The 24849-nt window shown below is 40.0% G+C and overlaps 1 protein-coding gene across 1 annotated transcript; it reads right to left on the bottom strand.

Annotated features, from left to right (window-relative positions):
- Nucleotides 1-1843: 1843 nt before the first annotated feature.
- Nucleotides 1844-23730, bottom strand: f8 (coagulation factor VIII, procoagulant component). The gene is made up of 27 exons (XM_037780371.1): nucleotides 23498-23730; nucleotides 22088-22188; nucleotides 21406-21528; nucleotides 19841-20053; nucleotides 18611-18793; nucleotides 18370-18473; nucleotides 17154-17274; nucleotides 16747-17041; nucleotides 16494-16659; nucleotides 16240-16327; nucleotides 15033-15250; nucleotides 14714-14858; nucleotides 14097-14306; nucleotides 12142-12950; nucleotides 11872-12011; nucleotides 11104-11269; nucleotides 10749-10988; nucleotides 10288-10516; nucleotides 10021-10203; nucleotides 8752-8868; nucleotides 7381-7452; nucleotides 7089-7174; nucleotides 6810-6965; nucleotides 5783-5927; nucleotides 5539-5687; nucleotides 2733-2915; nucleotides 1844-2444 (listed from the first exon to the last, which is right to left on the bottom strand). Exons 1-27 carry the CDS (start codon nucleotides 23683-23685, stop codon nucleotides 2289-2291), a joined length of 4986 nt encoding a protein of 1661 aa, XP_037636299.1. The 5' UTR covers nucleotides 23686-23730; the 3' UTR covers nucleotides 1844-2288.
- Between the last annotated feature and the right edge of the window lie 1119 nt (nucleotides 23731-24849).

Below are 24849 nucleotides of genomic sequence, written 5' to 3'. Positions count from 1 at the left end.
GCATCACATATTTGAAAGATTTAGTTCTCTCCCTTCTAGGTAACCATTTCTTTTTAATACTTTCAGTCTGAAAAGTAACTTACAAATAGATTTACTTGAGACAGAAAACTAATAGAATTTGGCATGATGGTACAAATGCTGCTGATCGACAGTCAGCTCTCAAGTCTTAGATGTCGGAGTTTCCTACATCAAATGAACACAAGGAGTCGTCACACCACCCGTTACTGCTGAAATGATTAGTCGTTTTGAATGATTGATAAAAGGTTAAAGGCAGGGTGGGTGATCTTGAGAAACCATAAAGAGTACACTTGATTTCTAAAATCTATCTAGCAGATAAACCCAGCCCAGTGTTGCCAACTGTTTTCCAGTGAAAGTAACGAGCAGCACCAGCTGCTAACTAGCTCCAAAAGTCCCTAAATCTAGAGAGAAAGTTACCAAGTCGGGCCGAATGAAATAATTGGACAGGTTTATTACAGTCCTGCGACAGTCACAGATTTTTTTCCTTTTTTTGTCAGAGCATTTGATTTATTTATTGCTATCGGTATTTAATGAGAATACCAACAAATATAACAAAAAATGTTTCCAACCCCGCCTTTAATCGACAACAGCTTTGATAATGTGTTCACTAATTCCAGCTTTTGGGTTTGGACTGTTATTTGGACAAAACAAGCAGTTTGAACACATAAACTTGGATTCTGGGAAATTCTGAAGTGCATTTTTCATTATTTCCTGAAATTTTATATAGGCTACTAAAAAAACGATCGAAAAAAACCCATCAACTTATTGATCATTAATGAAAAAATGTTGTTCTCTGGGTTGGATTTCCTGTCTCAAGCATGTTTTAATGTCTCTGCATGTTCATTTTCAAGGACAAACTGAAACCAAAGACAGCCTTTGGAAGAGCTGATGCACCTAAATCTACAAAAACATGAATTTGGAGAGTGAATCAGTCTCAGTTTCGCCACCTGTTCTGTATGTGATTGGCCTGTATTTGTTGTTGTTGGGTCTTTCACACACTGCGAACACAATCCCAGCCGGGCAGCAGGCCATGGCTCCTGCTCACCTGTTTCATTTGGTTCAGATTGTGTGTATTAACCGTTATTCGGTTGGAGCTGCATATACAGGTGCTCTGTCTGTCTGTCTTGTTGCTGAGATTACAGAGGATGTATTATTGTTTTCACAGAGATAAAGTGTGAATGTGCTGCTGCCACGTCTCTGCCAACGCATGTCCTGTCCTCTAAACGAAACACACCCCCCGCTTGGACACTTCCTCCGCTGATAATGAGCTGATAAAGGCTGCTCATGTTTTTATGTTTCACACAATCAAGGCCCAAAATATACAACTTGAGACACAAGCATGCACGCACCTCGCTTGTTCTTACCGTTTCCCCTCCAGTCACCTCATCATCTCATCCTCGGCCACTTGTTTTCGCTCTGCTTAACGCGGCTGCACATTTCAACTTGTAGCAGGACAATGTTGGAGCAGAACCGCTCATTGTTTCTGCAGGGAGGGCCTGGTGGAGGTGGATAAGCCAAAATAACAGTTTGGGAACATTTTGGACAGATTAAAGATGGATGTGAGGAAGAAAGAACAGAGATAATATGCTGGGAAGAGGGAAGAAAACAAAAGCAAAGAGAGAAAGCACTACATCCTCTCCTGACATGGACATGAAGAACAGGACAGGAAGCAGAGAAAGTGAAACGTCCTGGTTTGAAGCTGATCAAACTGAACTTGGTGAAGAGTTTTGAAAGCACACAGAATGAAAGAGAAATGTTAGTGTGTCCTGTTTCTGTGTTTGTGTCACACCCGAGGTCGTGAAAGAAATGCCAGTGAAACCCTTTAAGATTCATTGTTTATATAAACTCTAATAAAGCAGAACAAAATACATTATACTATAATACTTTTCCAACAATATAAAACCATTCAAACTGTATACATCCATCTGAAATATTTACACACGCTTACATTCAAAAGGTCACATCTTAAAAATAGATTTATTTCTACCAACACTAGATAGCCTTTTTAAAAATGACAAACATGATTCTTTGCTAAATAAAGACATAAAATATTTTAATAGCATTTTTTCCGGCCAAATAGGGTGCTGTGAAAAAGGTGGAAATGTAAACAAAGTTGTTGCCACAAGAAGAAATAGCTTCTCTGATACAAACAGCTACATGTAATATATAACTTAATAAGTGCTCTGCATAACAAAATACATTTTTCAAACTCTAAAATGAAACCAGGATACATAACGCTACTAAAATGTTTCTGTGTGGCGTTGGAGAGTTCAGGGCCCCTGCTGCGTGTCGCAGCCCAGGACCTCCAGGCGCAGGGCGATGTCGTTGAACCAACCCCGCGGGTGGATGCGGAGGTAGCGGCCGAACAGAGGACGATCGAAGACGGTGAGAGCTTCATCGTCTGAGTCGCTGTTTCCTGTGAAGATCTGAGGAAGGAGAGAAATAAATAAACAGGAGATGGATAAATATAGTAAACTAACAATGTGTCATTAAAACATGGCTCTTTAATAGGAATCCTTTGGTGGGTTGTCAGCTCCACAGAGTGACTCATCCACCTGTGTGACAGTGAGGAAACTCTGAGATATATTCTGCATCAATGATTAACTGAAGGAGTAAGAGTGAGTGAGTAAAGAACATGTTAGTCATTTTAATGAAGCTGTGGTCAGACAGGAACCTGGTGTGTTTTTATTGGTAAACTAAACTGGGATGTGAACCTTTTCTCTCTGGGAGCTCTCCTCCAACACGCTGCTCCATAAGTGTCCAACATGACTGATGGTGACGGAGAACTCGGTCACCATCATTTGGGTCAACATTGATCGTGCTCCTTGGGTCACGACCCCCGTGATGCGTCTCACTTTCCCCAAGTCCACCTGCAGCCACTCGTGGGGGTTGTTGTTCTGGGGTGGACACAGCAGAGGAAACACTTTTAGATCTCAGACAGGAATATATACTGTATATATATATATGTATATATATATATATATATATTTTTTTTTAAAGATTATTTTTCGGGGCTTTTATGCCTTTAATGATAGTGACAGTGATAGTTATGAAAGGGGGAGAGAGAGAGAGAGGGGATGACATGCAACGGGCCAGAAAGGCAAATATTAATAATAAATAATAATAATAAACTTAATAATATATATAAACTTATTAATAAACTATTCGTATAGCACTTTTCCAAACATAGTTACAAAGTGCTTTACATAAGTTAAAATAGTGCAAACATCAAGATAAAAACAATACAGAATAAAAACATAAAAACATAGGATAAAATGTTGAACATAAGACTTAATAAAACAGCGTGTACAAGAAGTCAGCAATAATGAAATTACAACAAGGGATTGCTATAAAAAGGCCTTCCTGAAAAGGTAGGTTTTGAGGCGTGATTTAAAAGAAGAAACAGAGTTTACTAGTCTGAGTTCCTCCGGCACATTAATATCAATCAACAAAGACAAAAAAACTAGAGCTGCAAACACGTATACTGGAGCCTGTATTGAAGGTACAGTGTGTACGATTTGGATGCATCTAGTGGTGTGGTTGCAGATTGCAACCAGCTCAGTAACCCTCCAATCACTCCTCCTTTTCTAAAAACGTGGTAACGCCGTTCGCCTCACTCAGAGGCCATCCTTACCATAATAACACTACTTTAGGAGCAACGGAAGTGAGACGGCGGCTCAAAAAAACTGCAGTTTCACAAGCGTGTCGGAGAATTACGGTGGCCTTCAGGTAACGTAAAAACGTGAAAGTCTCTCTCTAGAGCCTCTCAGTGTTTGGTTTGTCCGTTCTGGGCTACTGTAGAAACATGGCGGAGCAACATGGCGGACTCCCTGAATAGGACCCGCTCCCTATGTAGATATAAACGGCTCTTTCTAAGCTAACGGAAACACAACGATTCTTAGTTTCAGGTGATTATATACTAATGAAAACATAGTTATGAATATTCTATTCTATTTCTGTGAATAGATCCCCTGAAATGTGACACACTGTTCCTTTAATTTACTTTTTTCTGTTTCACTGACTTGTTATTCACTGTAAAAAAGAAACCAACCACAGCTTCAGTATATGCATTGTCTCCAAATTAGAACTACATGATATTACGTGCAGAATGACATGATTATGAAATAATGATCATGAGTGTAATGCATTGAATAAAATGAGGAGGATTTTTTGAAACTGAAATAATTAGATACCAGCTTTTGTATGAAGCAGACAAAGCGAAGGAAAAACAAAAACAGATGTAGGGTTGGCCAAAGGGAACGCCACACCACTTCCTCTCCCACATTACGATTAGGAAACTTATAAACTAGGAAAGTGTTTCTGGCAGTGCATCTTTTTTTCCACTGGCATCATGTGGCTGCACACAGTACAACCAAAAACATCAACCAACTGTTAGTGTGGGGACTTTAACCAGCAGTCATGAAAACTTTTAGTTTTCACTGATACGCAAAGAGTTGCTTGGCAACAGGAAAAGCCCCAACAATCAAAAATGACTCATACTCAGTGTGAAGAGAGACCATTTAAATCAAACCTCTCACATTTTTATAAACAAGGAACAGTAAATCAAGGTCGTCCCATTTATTCTCTTTCCTGGAACACATTTGCAAGACGTTTTCCTGTTCGGACCGATGTTGAGAACAATGAAAAAATGTCTGCAGCTACTGTTAAAAGCTACTGTTTGTCTGTTTAGGCTATTCCAGATAATAGTTGGCCCACAGTGGTGGTTGACCTCTGTCCATGGATCACAAGTGCTACTGTTTGGTGGGTGACCTTTAATAAGAGCTCAACAGTTTGACGGAGGGACTAATCACACTTCTACAGTTCAGTGCTGCAAAGTGTGAAAATGATAAACTGATGAGGATGAAGAGGAGGATGAGGAGGAGGAGGACGAGGAGGAGGAGAGGAACTACAGAACAAATTAATGAAAGGGTAGAGAGAGGAGAGTGGTGCAGATATGAGTCCTAAAACTTGGAAATGAGTTAGCATTTATCATTTTAGCACTTCCGGTTCCCTCGTCTCAAAGTCACTGCCTTTGGTTAAATTAATAGTTTACATGCAGATACAAATACAGATCCCACTGTTCTGATTGCATAAAAAGTTAACTTTTTTTTACTCATATTTTATGCACTTGTTCTCTAAACTATAACAGTTTTCCTAAAATTAGATACAAAAATTGCAATATATCGCCTTGCTACAGTATCGCAATATATTGAATTGTTATCCCTTTATCACGATACGTATTGTATCGCCAGATTCTTGCCAATAAACATCCTTACTTTTGACCCTACCTGTCCTATCATCGATGCAGACTTGAAAACTTTCAAGTGAGCGAGGCTAGCTGTCAGTCTTCATGCTAAATTAAGATGAACTAAGCATACTGGTCGGACAGATATGAGAGTGGTGTCAATCTTCTCATCTAACTCTTGGCAAGAAAGTGATTAAGCGTATTACCTTAAATATCAAACTATTACTATTTAACCCATGTTATAAATTACGTGGCATTTTTGCATTTGTGTTCACCTTTGGCCTCCAGGCGTTGGCCCTGCCTTCTTGGTGGAGGCGAGCGAGGCCGGGTCTCCAGCTAAGCAGCAGAGATGAATAAAATGAGGAAGCAGTGAAGCTGTCGTCAGGAATCAGCCTCTTCTTGAGCCCGAGAGGGAGAGAGCAGCCTGGCATCACACACAGACACACATAACAGAGTCATTCTCTGCACTTGCATACATTAAAATGAACAATAAATTCTGCTGCTGTTGGTGCAACTCACTGTTGAGATCGCAGCCGAGCAGCTCCAGACGGAGAGCAGGCTTTTGGACAAAGTTTACAGGCTGAATCCTGACGTAGCGAGCCACAAATGGTGTAGAGAAGGGGTTGGTTTTCACACTGGAGCTGTCCATATTGCCATAAAATACCTGAAACAGAGCCACACAAACAGTTCAGCTCAGACTTGAAACTTGCTTGAGATAGGTAGCCTTTACTGAATATATTTGAAAGTGAAACAGCATGATGTCATAGTTATGCAGCTGCAATCAGAGACAACTAGTGGCTCTTGGAACATTTAATACTGCTCAAACTCCTGTGGTCAGCTGCTGAACAGCAACCATTTTTTCAATGCAAATACATTTTCCTAATGTTTGTCTTCCTGGTTACATTTTCTGACAACATAAATGCACAACCAAGAACAGCTTCCAAATTGTAAAGTACCTGCCCGTACCTGCATTACCATGCAGTGACAATTCTTTGACAAAAAATATAAAGGGGGCAAAATGTTAATTTACCAATTACCAGATTCATTTATTACCAGTATCTATCAAGGCTCTGCAAGTTGATTTGCATAGTGTTCTGAAATGAACTGAAAGCAATGGTTGGCTGGTGGTTATAGGTACATTTTCAGCCAAATGGCAAGCATGCTCTCGTAATTGGTAAAAAACAAAATGCTATGCAACAGCATCTTTCACTTTTCTCTGTGTTTTAATGTCATTTCTGTAGTCTAGTCTTCAGGAGGAGAAGGTTCATCTTCCTCAGAACTCCAAAAATGAGACAAGAAACAGATTGTTGGAGCTGGCTTTTGAAATATTTCACAATAGGTAATTTCACATAAATGGTCTATTTATCTGCTGTTCCATAACTGCTTGTAATCCAGGTTCAGCCTCTGCAATTCTGGGGAACTCATTTCCTGAAGAATCAATCAATCATTTTATTGCTGTCAAATAATATCCCTCACTGTAACAGATATACAGTGTGTGTGTGTGTGTGTGTGTGTGTGTGTGTGTGTACCGCAGTAGGGGACATACTTTGTTCTGCCTGGTTCTGTTTCCTCTGTAAGCGGTCCAGGTCTCCTGGTCCAGGCTGTAGGAGACGTTGAAGATTGCGATGTAGTTGTCCCTCAGCCTCGACCTGACTCCCTGCGTCTGCACGCCGTGCAGCAGGGTGGGCCTCTGGAGGTCAACCTAGTAACACACACATTACAGTTCAGTACACTGTGCTCTGTTTTCTGTTTTACACATGGACATTACAAAGAGAATATTCAATTCAGATCTTGCATTAGGCTGCATAAAGGCTGTATATCTTACCTGTATCCATGACATCCTGTTTCTGCCCATCCAGGCATTGATATAACCGGACTGCTCCAGCCTTGCCAGCCTCGGCTCCCAGTTACCTGGACACACACACATGTGTAAACACGGCTAGAATCCAACTCAGCATGGGTCGTTTCCAGGCTTTCAGTTTTAATAAAGCTGCTTGGTGGCCACAAGACTGTGTGTGGGGGGTTCAATTTCAGCGCACTGGGTATTTGTTGTAAGCCCTTCCTCTCTCTGCAAGTATTGAGGGTCTTCTTCTTTTAAATGAAAAACACGGTCTTACCTATGTAATCTGATGCTGTGATCTGGGAGTCCTCGATCCTTCCCGATTGCATCCCCAGAGGCAAGACACACTCTGCAAGTCGATAAAAAGTACGAGAAAATTACAGCTCAATATTGCATTCCTCAAATCCCTTTCTGCGCACTTAATACATCTGAACAGTACGGAACTATATTACACATTGTCATACCACATTGTCTATTTTGACCAGTGGGCTACCAAGTGAAGCCAATGCTGAAGTGACTTAATCTTGTATTCTTTCTAATAGCCAGCAGGGGGCGACTCCTCTGGTTGCAAAAAGAAGTCTGATTGTATAGAAGTCTATGAGAAAATGAGCCTACTTCTCACTTGATTTATTACCTCAGTAAACATTGTAAACATCAGTTTATGGTCACAATCGCTAGTTTCAAGTCTTCTTCAATACAGTATGATGTTTATTTAATAATTTATGGTCCCATTTGGAGTCTAATAGACCATAAAGCAGGATATTCTTTAGGACGTGGCTACCTTGTGATTGACAGGTCGCTATCATGGCGTCGTCCGGTCTGGGAGTTGTCCGTGTTTTCGTCTTTCAACTTTCACACTTTCACAGTGTGTTTTCAATTCATGAAAATTAATTATAAAGACGGCGACGGCCAAAATGCCGAACTCAAGGCTTCAAAACGGTAGTCCTGCCTTCCACAAATTTATATTTACATTACTTATTTTATGTAATAACTTGCATTATTTTATATCTTTGATTCTCATTTTGCTTTTACTTGTGTGATTTTCCTTTTTCTATGTATACATTTTTTAATGAGCATTGTAGAAGGGAACCTGAGACCCAAGATTTCCATTGCCAACGTCTGCTTACTGTAATTGATGCGCATATGACGAATAAAGAAACTTGAAACTACGTCCACTTCTTATACACAGTCTATGATTTCGACATTTCTGGCGACGATGACACACGTGACTCTAGAGGGTTACCTAAGATATTCGGCCAAGCAATATGGGAAGTCCTCATTAATTGAAAAGCCCCATAAATTACACAACAATAAAATACTTTACAGTGTGAAAAATGTGGGGAAAAGTGCACTGACAAGGGTGTTGGCATTAAACACAACTGTGAGTAATAACAGTTCCTAGTTTCTTACAGTATACAAGTCCAACTGAACTGGTGTGAACTGGTTTGACCGAATAGTGGCCCTTAACATAAAAGCCCGGGGAACACCAAAATCAATGGATTCATCCTGACATTGATACTAGCATGGCTAAAAAAGAATCAACTAAAGTAAATCCATTATCACCGCTTTGATTATCTATTATATTACATAATAAAAAATAATAATACATAGATATTTTTCACAGATATGTGACGCAGCATGTACCTACCTGGATTATAGACCAGTAGTTTAGCCCTCATACCGGCCAGCTGGTACTCTCCTATAGTGCACTCCACCAGCCACGTGCCAACTGTGGGGGGTCTCATCTCCACCGTGCCAAACACTCCTGGGTGACACGGAGCAATGCAATACATGATATAAGGTGTTCAGAGTGCAAGTGAGTTAATTACTTAAAACAGAGATAAGAAAAGGGTTTTCTATTTTCTATGATTTATTTTTTTCAGTTGGTAAATATACCGCCAGGATTCATAATATTAGCCCAGATAAATGCTCTTACAGCTGGTCTTTTCACAGAACTGATGCCTAATGTTACTGTAAGACCAGGGGCACCATTTTCCAAGGACCCCCTCTTAACCGTACCACAGATTAAGCATAATGCTTACTACCATTTGTACTCTTATATGCCATTGGAAGTATTTGTATTCTAAAACTTTTCAACCTAAATACTTCAAACACGTTTCATCGTGATAAACAGAAACACATTTCAGTTTGGATCATGTTAAGATAAGATGAGATAATCCTTTATTAGTCCCACAGTGGGGGATATTTGCAATGTTATTTACCGTTAATACCACTTATATACCTCTAAACAGAGGGGGATTTTATTCAAATTGCATTTGGACTCAACTTGACAGCATTTATAGCCAGAACAGTAGAAAGACTGGCAGTCCTCATAAATCCAGACATTTAAACTTACCAGTCTAAAGCTGACTTTCTGTAAGTACTTCCCCTTTAAATATAATAAACGTATTGCTGTGTGTCACAATCATAGAGTTTCTATTGGCCCAAAGCTAACGTTGGTTGGAGTAATGGACACATTATGCTTGTTTTTTTTGGCACAAATGGTCCCAATCTGTAGATATGCACTTTTTAACAACACATCACAATTTTATAAGTTATAGCAAATTATTTTGCTGACCCCCTGACAGAGTGCCACAGACCCCACTTTGAGAATCAATGAATTGGACAGAAAATCGTATTGATACTAAATGCATATTAAGAGTGTGGTTCACATAAATTTGTTTAAACATGCAGACATATCTGTAGAGTAAGATCAGGCCAAACCGGGCTGATGAATAAATGTAGTTTTAGTTCAAAACATGTTTTATATTACGAACTCTGTGAACTCTGCAGTAGCAATTTACTGCACAGGGTACTGGAAAATATTGGCTCCTTATAAATGAAACTCAACGTTGTGAGGCAAGTGAGGTGTAATGTGTGTGTGTGTGTGTGTGTGTGTGTGTGTGTGTGTGTTTACCAGGGAACAGGTTGTAGACCCCCATACGGTGTTCCTCTTCAGTGTGAACAGTGAAAGGCAAACCGTGGAATTGCACAGCGTGGTACTCTCCGTCATTTCCAACATTCAGCAGGTGCCACCTGACGAGCTCGTGCTGGGCGACCAACAGACCAGGAAGAGTCTCCGCTACATACCCATTTATTGCTGAGGAAAAACATAGGCATTAGTTTGAGACTATAGTACGCTCATTACATCATGATGGCCAACAATCAATCTCATTCTCTCCACCTGCAAACTTGTTGCTGATGTGGTACCAGGGGTCCTCAGTGTTGGCCTGACAGGGCGGAGCACAGTGGCGCTGCAGGCTCTCCTCCAGGTACCAGCTTTTAGTTTCATCAAAGGTGTGGAAGAGAAGGGCGAACTCCTGGACGTCTCGCTGCGTGTTCTGACGAGTCCGGAGGGTGCCGGACTTACAGATCACCAGTGGACCAATCAGACCCGAATGAAGGTCCCTCTCCTGGAAACAGAAATACTTATTTTCTCTCCTTGACATGTAATTTTAGCTCAAGATTATTGGCATTAATTAGAAAAATATGAGACTTGAATCAATATGAGAAACTTTTTTGTGATTGCCATTACATTTCCGTGCAAGAAAATACATTTTACTAATTAATACGGACATACAGTGCATGCTGTATATCCATGAAAGATACACTGGGAGCAAGCTAAAGGTGAAGATCTATCCAGACCTTGTCCACAGTGGAGTAGTAAGCCCCAGTCTTGCAGTCAAATTCAGTGTCGGTTGGTCCTTGTTTCCTGGTTACTCTCCAGTTATAGGTCCGCGCCTCCCCAGGAGCCACAGGCTCTCCTGGGACGCCGGGCGGAGCAGAGGAGGCCTGGCTTTGGCCCATACCGGCCCCCTGGCTGCGGTCATAGACTCCCTGAAGGTGAAAGGAGTACGGCCTGGATGCCTTGTTCTTAAAGACCACCTTAAATAAGACAGAGAGGGAACAGATAGGTCACCAAGCACCGAAAAAAAGTAAGGAAATTACAGACCGTTTCATTCGACATTCTTGTGTTTTGCTCAGCGACAGCGCCACTCACGGTGAGGAGATCATTGATCTCAGCTCTGATGAAAGGTCCCATGATTCCCAGGTGCTCCTGGGGCTCTCCTCTGCCCACAGGAAGTAGGAAGTCTTTATCGCTGTAGGCTCGAAACACCACCTTCTTATACTCTGGCAGGAACTTCCTCATCCCTCGACGCATCTCTCTAAAAGAGAGGAGTTGAATCAGTACTGCTGCTTTAGACATTGCTGAGAGTTAGATGAGAAGATATAACTGTCATGTCTGTGCAATTGTCATTTTTACATTTTTGTCTGTGTATGGATTAAACGGGATACGACATGGTAATAAGTGAGCTTTAGAGGTGCTGGTGGGCAGATTTTTGAACTTCGGACAGAGCAGGCTAGCTGTTTCTGCCTGCTTCCAGTCTTTGTGCTAAGCTAAGCTAATCACCTCCATACTTAACGCACAGACATGGGAATGGTTAATCTTTTCATCTCTCTTGGCAAGAGGGCGAGGCAAAAAATAAGCCTCAAAATGTCAAACAATGCCTTTAAAAAGGTATAATATGCAACAAAAAGTTAGTCGTCTGTTTATTTGTGCTTTAGAACGTAACCGCCGTGAAACAATCAGAAAAATAATGTTTTATTTCTCTTATTCACTGCTTTGTTCGCACTCACGCCGCTCCCTCTCTTCAGTCATTAGGAGCATATAATTTTGAATGCTGCGTTTACAAACACCAACCGACAAATGTAACATATTATATCTGTACGGTCCTGCGTGGAAACCTCGATGAAATATTATTCCTACCTGGGTTTGATGAGCTGATGAGGTTTTCGGATGCCGTAGTTCCAGTTGATCTCCTCTGCTGCAATGTAGTAGTGGCGGTATCTAGTCTCTCCGGAGCGCAGGTCCATGTAATCCGTGTCAAATATATCTGACGTGTTCACCTATAATAAAATGTAGCATTTGCTGCAGGTGAGTGCTTTGATTTGTGACTCTTAGTACCAACATACTGATATACAGTATACTGTATATACTTAATGAATTCAAATAAGACATACACACAGAAAATAGTACCTCTAGGCCGTAGTCGTCATACTCGAGAGACAGATCGATCCCTGTTGTGTTGTTGCTGTCAGCAGTGTAGTTATATTCCAGAACTGCTCTAAGTCGCTCAGGCTCAGACTGAATGTGGTTTAGTGGTATTAAGTTTCGATCCATTTCTTCTGAATTGCTTCGCTCTACAGTTGAGACTAACTCTGTCAGCTGTGGATTGCTGTTCGGTAAGATCTCGTTGCTCTCTTCAAGCTCTCCCTTCGTCTCATTATTCACACTCGACATTTCACTCCTTTCCTCAGCTTTCACCTCGGCACCAGCGTCAGTCCTATTTTCCACATCCTCTCCTCCAATCTCGAACCCAGTTCGTCCATCTTCTGAGGCTCCAGAGCTGATATCTACATCCGTCCAGTTGCCCTCTGCTTGTCTTCTCTGCCTGCCTCGACCTCCCTCTCCTCCAGGCCCAGTCTCATTCTGAGAAACTGTCCACTTCCCGTCTCTCCCTAGTTCCTCCAAGACATCCTGTGGGATTCCTCCGTCTCCATCCAGGGATGTTACTGTTTCACCATTAGTGACATTTTGACTGGACGTGTTTACCGATTGAGTATTGTTATTAGCGAGGGGTTTCTTGCACAATCGAACCAACGTTGTGCAATTTTCAGGTCTTCTGCTCCTCGGCTGCAGATCAAACTGATCGATATAGTCAGAGAGATCGTCTTCAACCCCATCACGATCAACTCGGTCTCCATCCTCGCTTTGACGAACGGTGTAACGGACGCTCATCCCCCGGCTCTTGAGGCTGCCATCGTAAGCACTGATCTCCCACTCACCTGAGAGAAGACAATTAATATGACTCAAGAGCAACACGTCAGCATGTCAGTGCACTCTTATGTCTCAGCCACTGTGCACTGGCTGTGCAATTTGTATTTGATTATAGTGTCTTAGACATTATTCATATTATGCTTTTTGTTTTTGTAGATTGTTGTAGAAAAATAAATCAAATGGAAGTTTGAAAGCGAAAGCAAGACATTGTAAAATTCTACGCACTTTGACCAGTGTTGCCAGATTGGGCTGATTTCTGCCCAGTTGGGCTACTTTAGATTAAGTTGGGCTGGGAAAAATAGCATTGGGCAGGTAGATGAAATGTGGACTGCTTTTGTCTCAACATTTGTTGGGGTTTTGCAAATATTGTGAAAACAAAATTATCAAACAAGCTGTCATGTTATGGTCAAAAACACAGATACAAAATTCAGTAAACTTCATTGTGTCCACTCACTCATGTTATATTTGAATATTTGATTGACGTAAATTGCATTCAATCATTGTTAAGGATAATGGAGGACCGTTACCTTGATGCCATCATCATCGACATTGACGTGGGAAGTTGTCTATTTGGTTGTCTGTCTGCACTCTTTGTGGGTTGCCATAGCCAAATTATCTAACATTTTATCTTTGGTTATTTGAAGCAGATGTGAAGCTTTGTATGCTTATTATGTGTTTTCTATTGCACATGTAATGGTTTCAGTTTTACAGGGGTTTCTGGCAAAGTTATGATTTGGGCTGGAAACTGGCAATCTGATCTGGCAACACTGACAGTGACTTGAAAGGTTCTATATAAGGGACTCACTAGATATGCTCTGAATTACGTATAGAGAACCTTTAATTAGTGACAGTTATAATTGCACTTGACAATGTTATTGTGTGAACTGTTGTTGCAAAATGTTTTTCACTGCATTTGACCTGCATTTTCTATGACACAGTCATATTACTTGAAGTAAAATGTTTGGATATTCCTGCCTGATTTGGGAACACTTGCAAATTTGAAGCTAGCACATGCTAGCAACTGCAGTCAAGCTGTGCAAACATATCAGTAGCAGTAGATTACTGTGCCTGCATCATACATCTCAAAGTAATAAATTACTTCAAATTTGGGTTCACCCACCAACATTATCTAACAAATAAGACTTCAGTCTTACCCATCACCTCGGTTTCCATGGGAACGGTCATGCCAGTCATGGGGAAGAGGGTGAGGACGGTCTGGTAGAGGCCTTGGTACTGAAAGAGGTTTCCCGTGAAGTAAACAGAGAGGAAGTCACTCTGGGTGCCCACATTGGCCACATGCCAGAAGGCCACGTCGGTTTGAGACACCACAAACTTACGCCCGGCGAACATGAGGCCGTTTATACCTGGAGGTAAAAGGGAAATCCACAGTTATTAAATTGATGATTTGATTGCTCAATGTATAATGGACTGGTCATACAAACTAGACGTTTATACAAAAAACAACAAAATATTGGACTTGTATTCATCAGGTCGTCAGAAACACAACAAATCAATGTTAATGTTGCTCTGTAACTGCTGGATGTGTAAACAAGCAATTTAAAAGGTGATGATATGCCAATGTTGTGCTCACAACTTGTTTTGCTGCCAACAAAGTGACCAAAAAAAAAAAAAGTTATTGTAGGTTTAAACTAACATCATTTAAGCTCAGAGCACGTCTCTCGTTTTATCTAACATCATTCGGTCCATATTTCACTGTGTTGATTAATCCACTAACAACGGGTTTGAAGATGTATCTCTGAGGTGACCTTACTGTAAATGACATTGGATTTGTAGAAGTCAGGGTCCGTGGTGTTTGAGGAGTTTTGGCTGGACTTCTGCATGTTTTCGTTGAAGTACCAACTTCTGTTCTCATCAAACACAGCAAATATCAGGCTCCACTCTTTATCTGGGCCCAACTGGATGCAATGGTAGAGAGAGACACAGGGCATTAAATGACATTAGTGCAGGTGAGAGACAACATGGCAGCTTGCATCTTCTTGCATTTTCAGTGGATTTTTCCAACATTCAACATTGAGTCTATATGTGCTACATCGAGCGCATGTTTATTATTGCAGAAACGTTCTTCTCACCAGACGTCCTCTGGTGTCCATGGTGTTGTACTTGCAGATGAGCAGGGTGCCCACCAGTCCGGAGGCCAAGTCCCTCTCTGGGGAGATGGTGCTCTGATACAGCTGTGTCAGACACTGGGGGTCTCCCCCCAACGGTCCATCATCTGTTGTTAGCGACCAAACGTAGCTGAACGTCCCGTTGGGGGGCACTGCCATGGAGCGCAGGTCCTTCTCTGCAGCTGTTTAATTAGATGAGGTTAGATGAAACTTTGATGTTGGGAATTTGGGGTACCACATCGACATAAAATAAAATGAGAATAAGACCACTAAAGACAACACACCAAGCAACAAACATAGTACGCTGAAAACATTATACATTCAATTTTTGTATACTTGTTCAGTGCCCGTTTGGAGCGAGTGCCTGTCCGGAAGGGGCTGATTGCTTGGCCCCAGAAGTGCTGCTTGCAGCGATGTCGAGAACGCGGTATGGCTGCTTGTATCGGCCAAGTGTGAAGTTGATTGCATGAACGGTTCTCACGATAATGCAAAGGGCAGTCATACATACACACATAGACAGACAAAGATTCCTTCCTTTATAGTTAGATGATGCTGCTACAGCGCCACCTATTGGCCAAATGGTACAAAATTTACCATGGTCACTCATATCTAAACATGTCCACCAAATGGGGTCGCAATAACACAAAGTGTACAGAAGACATGACATTTTTTGTAATATAAGCCCTGCCCACAGCATTTCAGCTAACTTGGAGGGCCAGCTGTAGCAAAACTGTATGTAACATCAAAAATCCAACTAAGTAACTTTTTCTGGCTTGGTCCAGAGATGTTTTGTACCAAATTTGGTGACGATTGCTCAAAATTTGTAGGAGGAGTTGCAAAAAATGTGATTTAGACCAAATTCAAAATGGCGGAAAATCAGTCGAGACCAAAATGTGCGTGGCTTAGAGTATACTATGTATATATATATATGTTATAGCGCCACTATCTGGCCAAATTGGACCACATTTGACACAGCAATCTCTTGGGTCCTGAGCAATACCCCTGCCAAATGTGAAGCAGATCAGATGAGCGGTTCTCGAGATACGCAAAGGACACACAGACAGACAGAGATTCCTTCCTTTATAGTTTTATTTGCAAGCTTGCACTGCTGATAAAGACATTAACTACTGATTAGTTTAGTGTGTTGGTTTATGTCCTTGCTTAAACTTACCATTTGTGGATCTCTGCAGTGGAGAGATCTTGGTAAGGCCATTGGGGTAAATGTTGAAAGGGCGACTGGCCAGGTTTCTCAGAGTGATCTGGAGATGCAATTCACACCAGTGGTAGATCAATAGAAAGCCATACAAAGAGTGCTACATACTGTAAGTGTGCTTCTGTTTTTCTATGATTGATCATTTCTATTTTTGTTGCTCAAATTTGATCATGCACAAAAGGCCAATTTGCATATTTTCTGTCCTCACTCACATGAATTTTATCGTTGATTTTTCCTTTCAGGAGTGGACCCAGCAGTGTGTTGGCCGGGTTCTTCTTCTGAGTGAAAGATCCATCTTTGTACTCCACATACACCGCCTTCTTATACTTGTAGCCCAGGTGATGGGGAGCTGCAGGCAAATATCCAGACTGCAACTCACTGATGGGTCAAAGAGAAAAGAAATAATCCATTCAAATCTTTCCCTTTCTGTTATTCTTCTTCCTTCCCCTCCTCTATTGTTCCTACCTATCTGTGGGTTTGAGATGAGGGGCGTAGTCCCACGTGACCTCTTCAATGGCGATGTAATGCTCCCAGGTTATAGGTGGCTGTCCCCTGCTGGCTCTCGCTTGCAATTTTGGTTTCCTAGGCTGAAAGCTGATGGTGTTGAACAAATTCTCGCCGTCGTCACTGTCGTCGTCACTGTCGTCTTCAAAGTACTCTTCACTGCTATCCCTGTAATCCTTATGTTTGACGTTTCGCAGGTCGGGTCCCGGCAAAGGTTCAGGGCATTTCTCCACCGTGAAATAAGCGTTCATACCATCTGGGTAAGCACAATAACAACAAGAGTTATCATTTAAATAGAGGAGGTGAAGTTAATTTAATTAGGGAAACAGATTGCTCAAAGTCTAGGAGACTTATCGGGCCTCTCTTACCGTGGCGGTGAGCATGTATCTGACAGCTCATAAGGAAGCGGCCGATAGTAGCAGGTCTCATTTCTGCAGTGATGAATGTCATAGGGGTCACCTCCATGGTGACTTTACGATGGCTCATCACCTAAACAATAACAATACAAGTGTTAATTAGTGAGCTTTAGAGGGGCTGGAACTTTGGACAGAGCAAGGCTAGCTGTTCCCCCCGCTTCTAGTCATTAAGCTAAGCTAGGCTAATCACCTCCTGGCTGCCACACCTTACAGTACTTAACGTACTGTAGAGACATTTGAGACTGGTATCAATCTTCTCATCTAGCTCTCAGAAAAAAGCACATTTTCAAAAATGTCATACTATTCTTTTAAACAACCTACAGACCTTTCAAAAACCTTTTTGAAGTACAGTAGATAAGAAATACAGTTTACTGCTGTTATACTCGTTTACTGAAATTAATCTGCAATTCAGTGTCAATAAAAATCATCTTGAGGTAGCATTTGTTCATTTTTATAATTGAAACATAATCTGATTGTGACTGACGAGTGACACAATAAACGCAGTGTCCATTTATTTCAAATGTGTATTAAAGGGACAATGTGTAGAATTTGGCGGTATCTAGTAGTGTGGTTGCAGATTGCAATCAACTGAGTACTCCTCCACTCACTCCTCCCTTTCCAAGACTGCGGTAACGTGAGCCGCCAAGTGCAAAACTGTGGTGATGCCGTTGGCCTCGCTCAGAAGCCATCCTTACCATAATAACACTATTTTATGAGCAACTGAAGTCAGACGGCAGCTGGTGGTACCACGGTTTTGCACTCTGCGGATCATGTTACCTCAGTATCGCAGGCATGTCGGAGAACTATGGTGGCCTTCAGGTAACGTAAAAATGGGAAAGTCTCTCTAGAGCCAGTGTTTGGTTTGTCCGTTTTGGGCTACTGTAGAAACATGGCGGATTCCGTGAAGAGGACCCGCTCCCTATGTAGATATGAAGGGCTCATTCTAAGGTAACGAAAACACAACCATTTTTTGTTTCAGGTGACTATACACTGATGAAAACATAGTTATGAATATTATATTATATTTCTACTGATGGATCCCCCGAAATGTTACACACTGGTCCTTTAATTAGCCAGTAAAGTATTTAAGTTAGGAGTTTAAGAAATATCTCCTTTACCCTTTAAATCTGTTTGCCATCACTGTTTTTAATGTGAAAACTTGACTTACCTGCAGAGAGTGGTCCTGAAACTGAATGGAGTGGATTTCTGGAGCTGTGCCCATCCCAATCAGATGCCAGAACACGTGATTACGGCCCTGACACATCATCAAACCTACACAAACAAAGAGAGAGAGAAAATGAGGCCAAACCACATACACTGATACACCGAGCACAGTGTTGGCAACACTTAACAATACAACACGACTTCATGGAACAGGCTCCCTGTCTGCAGCCAGTCTGGTTCATTACCAGGTAACGTAGAGTTGACATATCCATTGATGGTGTGGTATTCCTTTCTGCCGCCACTCCTCTTGAACTTCTCTCTGCTCCTCCTCTCTCCTACCTCTCCATACCAGCTCTTGGTCTCATCAAACACGGCAAACAGCAGCACAAACGCCGGATTTCTCCTCTGGCCTTCATCTGTGAAGGCACCTGGAAAAGACACACACATCAATCAAACTTTATTTGTATAGCACCTTTCATACAGGTTGGTGCAGTTCATAGCGCTTCACAGATGACTGACAAGCTGAAAAAATAAGTTGACCACGAAAACAAAGGGAAAGACAAACAGAATTCAGTAATTTAACAATTTGACACCAATGCATGTGAGAAAATAAAATGATAACAATGAAATAAAAATATAATTAAAAGCTATAACATTATATATCATAAATAACACTACAACTAAAACTGTGTGAAATAAAAACTAGATTAATAAAATAACAATAGAATAAATTATACAAATTAAATAAAATAAAAAAGTGATTAATAAAATAATAAAATAGAATAAAAGTATACAAATTAAATTCAATAAAATAATTTATTAATAATATTAATTACAAAATAATACAATTATACAACTGAAATACAATAAAATAAGTGATTAATAAAATAATGTCAAAAATGTCTATAAACCATTCTTAATCAACAAACACATAATACATGTGATACAAGATGTTATAATATACTCACAATGCTGCTACTGTGCAATTTAAAAATGACAGGAGCATCAAGCACATCTGTATCTTTATCTTATTATCTAATATTTGTTTTCCTATAAAATCTGACTTTTCTATTGAGTGAGATAAACCCCTGTTCAGTACAAGTATGTCTCTATCTAGTGCATTGCACTAAAGGGATGGTAATGTTGATCTGTTGGTTGATCGGTCTTCCACTTTGGTCCAGACTGAAATATCCCAACAGTTACTGGACGGATATTCATGGTGCCCATAAGATGAATTTCAATGACTTCTGTGATTCCCTCACTTTTCCTTTAGCGCCATCTCACATTTGTAGTTTTGAATGAAATGTCTCAACAACTACTGAATTGATACTACTGCAATTTTCTATTTGTCCAATACTTTGGTTTATGACACTAATGTGAGAGCTTTAAAGAACAATAAAGACAGGACATGACGAGACATAATGTAGGTGAAATTAGATGCTGTGTATGTTCCCTTTGCCCCACCACACACTGACTTGTTTTGCAGATGAGCAGGGCACCGATGAGTCCTGAGTTTACATCTCGAACCGTGTCCACCTGGGATGAGTAGGAGTAGGTGAGACACTCGGGGTCACTGGAAGTGGGGCCGTCTTTAGGGCTGATGTCCCACACGTACTCATAGTATCCTCCAGGAGAGACGGCATCATCCTCCTTCTCCTGGCCAGCCGTGGAGTCATCATACCCGGCTCCTGGAAGTAAAAGACGCAGCATGACTCCTCTGCATTGATTCAGCAGGAAAACAGGTGTCAAGGGAATGCATGTCATTTGGCCTAATCTTTATAACAGAGGTCGGCAACTACATCTGTCCAAGGGCCAGAATTTTTCAAAGCAGACACTGTGGGGGCCAGACTTTCGAGAGACCTAATTAGCCTATCATTGTTTAATATTTTATTTTTATTAGCCTATATCAGTGTGAACAGACTCCTAAAACGTGGGAAATCCATAATGATACACTTAATTATAAAAAGCCCTGAGACCTCCGTCAAGGAGGCAGTTCTCTGAGAAGTGATGGTTAAAATCTGTCATCATGGAAACGTAATGCAGAACATAAAGTTTATACTATACTAAAGGACAAAAAAATCCTACAGAAGTCCTCTAATGACATTACAGGAAACACAATAAATAAATAAAGAGACATAATGTTGGGAAAATTATGTTTTGGGAACTTTCACAATAAATCCATAACGTCCGGAATAAAGGTGAAAGTAAGAGCACAATGTAGGCTGCTGTAAAAGCACATCCAGAAGACTCATGATAATGTGTAATAATAACTTATATCGAACATGTGCACCTTCAGGGATTAACTTTTCCTTCGCTCTTAATATCACACGTTGGTGCTATTAGATCTGCTCGATGATGACGCCTCATTCCTGGACGTGACAGGTGCAGCTTTTCAGATTATGATGAACTCCTTTATAGGAATCTACCCTGAGCTGTTTACAAGAACTGACTGCTTTGGATCTACAGCAGCATTAGGACAGATGCCAATGCCTTCTGTGGAGGGTATTAGTCTTCGAAAGCTTCTCAGATTAACGATATTTCCTTTTCAGTTGTAATTCAAACGCATCTACATGCTCTAAGACTGACAGTTTGGCTCAATCGTGCTGCACAAAATCTGCACACACAAGATAATGATAACCGTCGCTCGCTGTAATTTCTCAAGAATGAGGAGGCAACTCTTAATGAAACCATTAATGATTAGTACCACAGTGTTTGTTTCTGATATGATTCCTAGTAGTAGTTTGACATTTACATCCATGCATTTTCCATGAATGGCTTTCTCTCTTTTAAGACTTTAACAAAAACAAAAAAAAAGCATGTGATTAAGAAGATCAGATTTTCTCTTTAAAGCCGTTAAAGTAGGATTGGACCAGTACGCGTTTTGCCGTTGACTCATCTACGCTGTACTAAAAAAAGATTATGAGTCAAAATGATGAGTCGAAAAATGAACAAGAGGAAGTCTATGCTGCTGACTAATATTCAGATTGTGAATGAGAGAAAGTAAAGAAAGTTCAAAGGATGACAGCAGCTCCGTCTCTACCTTCAGACTGTTTCCAGTAGGTGATCCCCACGGGGCTCATACTGTAGGACTGAGAGGCCAGGTTCTTGAAGTGGACCACCACCCGGTCACCAGCCCGGGCTACGATCACCGGGCCCTGAATACCTGCAACCAGAGGACACAATGCTCTTAAAGAAGTCACATATGTGATCCTTTAAGACAAAAGATACACGCTCTAAAACAGATCTGATAACTGTTATGTTTTGTTCTTCAAAAGTCAGGCAAACACTATGTGACCAAGCACATTTTAAAGTTAAATAATTGTAATTGGATGGAAATTTGTAATAATACAGAGAATGTATTAACAGTAATTACATAAACTTTATTTAACTAAATTAGGGAAATTATATGAGCTATAGTTAGATAAATCCTCATCTATTCATCTTCAACTGGATGGAAATTTTATTGAAATTAGTAAACCTGACAAAATAGACAAAAATAATTTCTTTGAGTGTATATTTGTCCACATCATCAGTCTTCAAATAACTGTCTCGACTGTAAAACTACTCAATTTGACCTTTTACAATACATTTCAGAACATTATTTTGTTTTATTTATTTCATTAATAAAGCCTATTAACCATTAAAAAATGTGATAAAATAATACAAACCTAATGAAGTATTTGAGTGATTGAGAAAATTGAGAATATCAAGAGGAGACCTACCTGTCCATGCTGGCCTTGTCTTGGGGACGGTGTATGTGGAGTCTGTGTACTCCCTGTAAACTGCCTTGACGTATTTTTGAGGAATATCTTTGGATCTACTCCTACAAATAAATAAATAAATACATTTAAAAAAATAATAAAAACAAAAATGCAGATCAAAAAATTAGAAAACAGCCCTCTTAATCAGCCTTTCACACCTTAATTAATTGTTAATTTGCCAGATTCTAATAAATTACATAAAAAACATGAGCTTGTAGCAAACTATAGGTCTAATTGTATTAATAATTCAGGTAATTCAGGTTATTCAGGTCCGCAAATGTCATGGTAATTAGGTGATAATTAGCAAGTAACCTATTTTAAATTTCTTTGGAATTACCGCTCAAAATGTATAACAATTAAACATTATTTAATAATCATATGATAAAATAGCATAAGGAAAACCAAAACTAATAGAAGACCCTTCTGATCAAGCACAAATATCACCATTGTGTATATTGTTTACACAAATGTAACCTGGTAGCTAATGTCATGATTCAGGGAGTCTTTTTAAAGAAATTTCAAATAAGTTATTTGCTAATTATTATCTATTTATCAGCAGACATGGAAATAAAGCATATCAATTAACTTTGTATTCTTTTCCTAGAAATGTATTAAATAAATGACTAGCTATTGGGAAATAGCTGAATATAATTATTAAATAATAAGATAAGATAATATAAGATAAGATGAACCTTTATTAATCCCCGGAGGGAAATTCAGGTGTCAAAGCAGCAACATCAGCTAACAGAGTGGAACACAGGAGAGGTAAAGGTATACAAAAATTATAAAAACAATAATAGAGATATAAAAGATACAGAGTGAATGGGTGAACATAGTGTGTACACTCCATCAATAAATGAATAAATGTAGTATGTGCAATAAATTAATGTAATATGTACATATGTGCAGTCTATAAAGTTGTATATAGGATGTATAATGTTTATAATAAAGCAATTTTCGATAAATTTTTAGGTAAATATTGGGGTAATTTGGCAGTAATTCCAAAAGAAATTTCAAATAAGTTATTTACTAATTATTATCTATTTATAAGCAGACATGGAAATAAAGCATATCAATTAACTTTGTATTCTTTTCCTGGAACATGTATTAAATCAATGACCAGCTTTTGGGAAATAGCTGAATATAGTTATTAAATAATGTTTATAATAAAGTCATTTTCTATACATTTTGAGGTAAATATTGGGGTAATTTGGCAGTAATTCCAAAAGAAATTTAAAATAAGTTATTTGCTAATAATGATCTTATATTAAGTGTTTTTGTTCCATTCAACAAAACCAGCCTTTTGGAATCTGACTGAGGTCTAAAAGTGACATATCACTGGTTGCTTAAATCAAACAAAGAAATACTCACCTTTGGTCGGTCGCTGGCTCAACAGCGTCCAGGTAGTAGACGTAGTCCCAGCCGATCTCTACAGCTGCTATGTAATACTCTCTGACAGCAGCGGCGGACTTCTGCTGCGGTTCTTCTGTGGCCGAAGAGCATAGCAGCAGCGGCGGCAGCAAAAGCAGCAGGAGGGTCGCTGCTCTCATGGAGGTCATCTTCTTCTCCAGCAGCGTGCAGGGTCAAACTCTGCTGCTCCTCCTGCAGGCTGACACATTTAAAGGGAGGAGGTGAGGGGGTGGAAGTGGAGAGAGAGAGAGAGCGAGAGAGGACAAGTAGCACGAGGGGGCGTGTGATGGTTAGAGACTAAGCATGCTCTGCTATTATAGGCTTTATTGTCCTGAGGGAGACATTATTCTTGGACATACTGCTGCACAATGCACTCATAATACAATACAAACACCAAGCAAGCACAAATAACCTTAAAGGTCCCATATCGTGCTCATTTTCAGGTTCATACTTGTATTTTGTGTTTCTAATAGAACATGTTTACATGCTGTAATGTAAAAAAAACAACTTTATTTTCCTCATACTGTCTGCCTATATATACCAGTATTTACCCTCTGTCTGAAACGCTCCGTTTTAGTGCATTTCAACAGAATTGCAATGGAATTGCGTTGCTAGGCATCAGTTTGGGTCCATGTTTACTTCCTGTCAGCTGATGTTATTTACATACACTGCAACAGGAAATAAACTGGGACACATTTAGAATGTTTATGTTTAAAACCATGTAATGGTCTAAATATTGTATATTTGTGACATCACAAATGGACAGAAATCCTAACGGCTTGTTTCAAACGGACAATTTCTGAATACGGTCTATGGGTATTTCTCCGTATATCGAGAGTTTTGATTATATAGCACTTAAACCTTCTTTATAATGTAAAAGACCTGAAAATCTCACTTTTTACAATATGGGACCTTTAAATGATACCATATCCTCCTGGGAGCCGAGTTAAAAAGTGTGTCTTCCAATTACTTTTTTTTTGTGATTTCCTTCCTATTTAGGGTTAAAAGAAAATCTTAACAATTTAGGCTTGTTAAACATTATTTTTATTGTCCACTGTAGTGGACTACAGGACTATTTCAGTGTGAAAAGACTAAAAAAAATGAACAGATTATGGCTGTAGAGTGATATTAAACCAAGAATACATTCAAATTGATTAAAAAATTAGAAAACACACATGCCATATCATTGGAAAGCCTATGATGTCCTCTTTACAATACACCAGGGGTTGATAGAGTAGGTCAAAAGAGTAAGAGGATATGCATGTGGACAAAATGTCCACTACTGAGGACACATGTCAATGGGCTGGGTCTCA

Source organism: Sebastes umbrosus, chromosome 9 (assembly GCF_015220745.1).
Source record: "Sebastes umbrosus isolate fSebUmb1 chromosome 9, fSebUmb1.pri, whole genome shotgun sequence".
Lineage (NCBI taxonomy): Eukaryota > Metazoa > Chordata > Actinopteri > Perciformes > Sebastidae > Sebastes > Sebastes umbrosus.
This window is presented reverse-complemented; position numbering and strand designations above follow the sequence as displayed.

Excerpts from the sequence above, each read along its gene's own strand:
- f8 (XM_037780371.1), bottom strand. The coding sequence starts at position 23,685 with ATGACCTCCATGAGAGCAGCGACCCTCCTGCTGCTTTTGCTGCCGCCG. Across the intron at positions 14,307-14,713 it reads CAAATCCAATGTCATTTACA|GTATAAACGGCCTCATGTTC; the intron begins GTAAGGTCACCT and ends TTTTACCTCCAG. Across the intron at positions 10,989-11,103 it reads AGATCAATGATCTCCTCACC|GTGGTCTTTAAGAACAAGGC; the intron begins GTGAGTGGCGCT and ends GTCTTATTTAAG.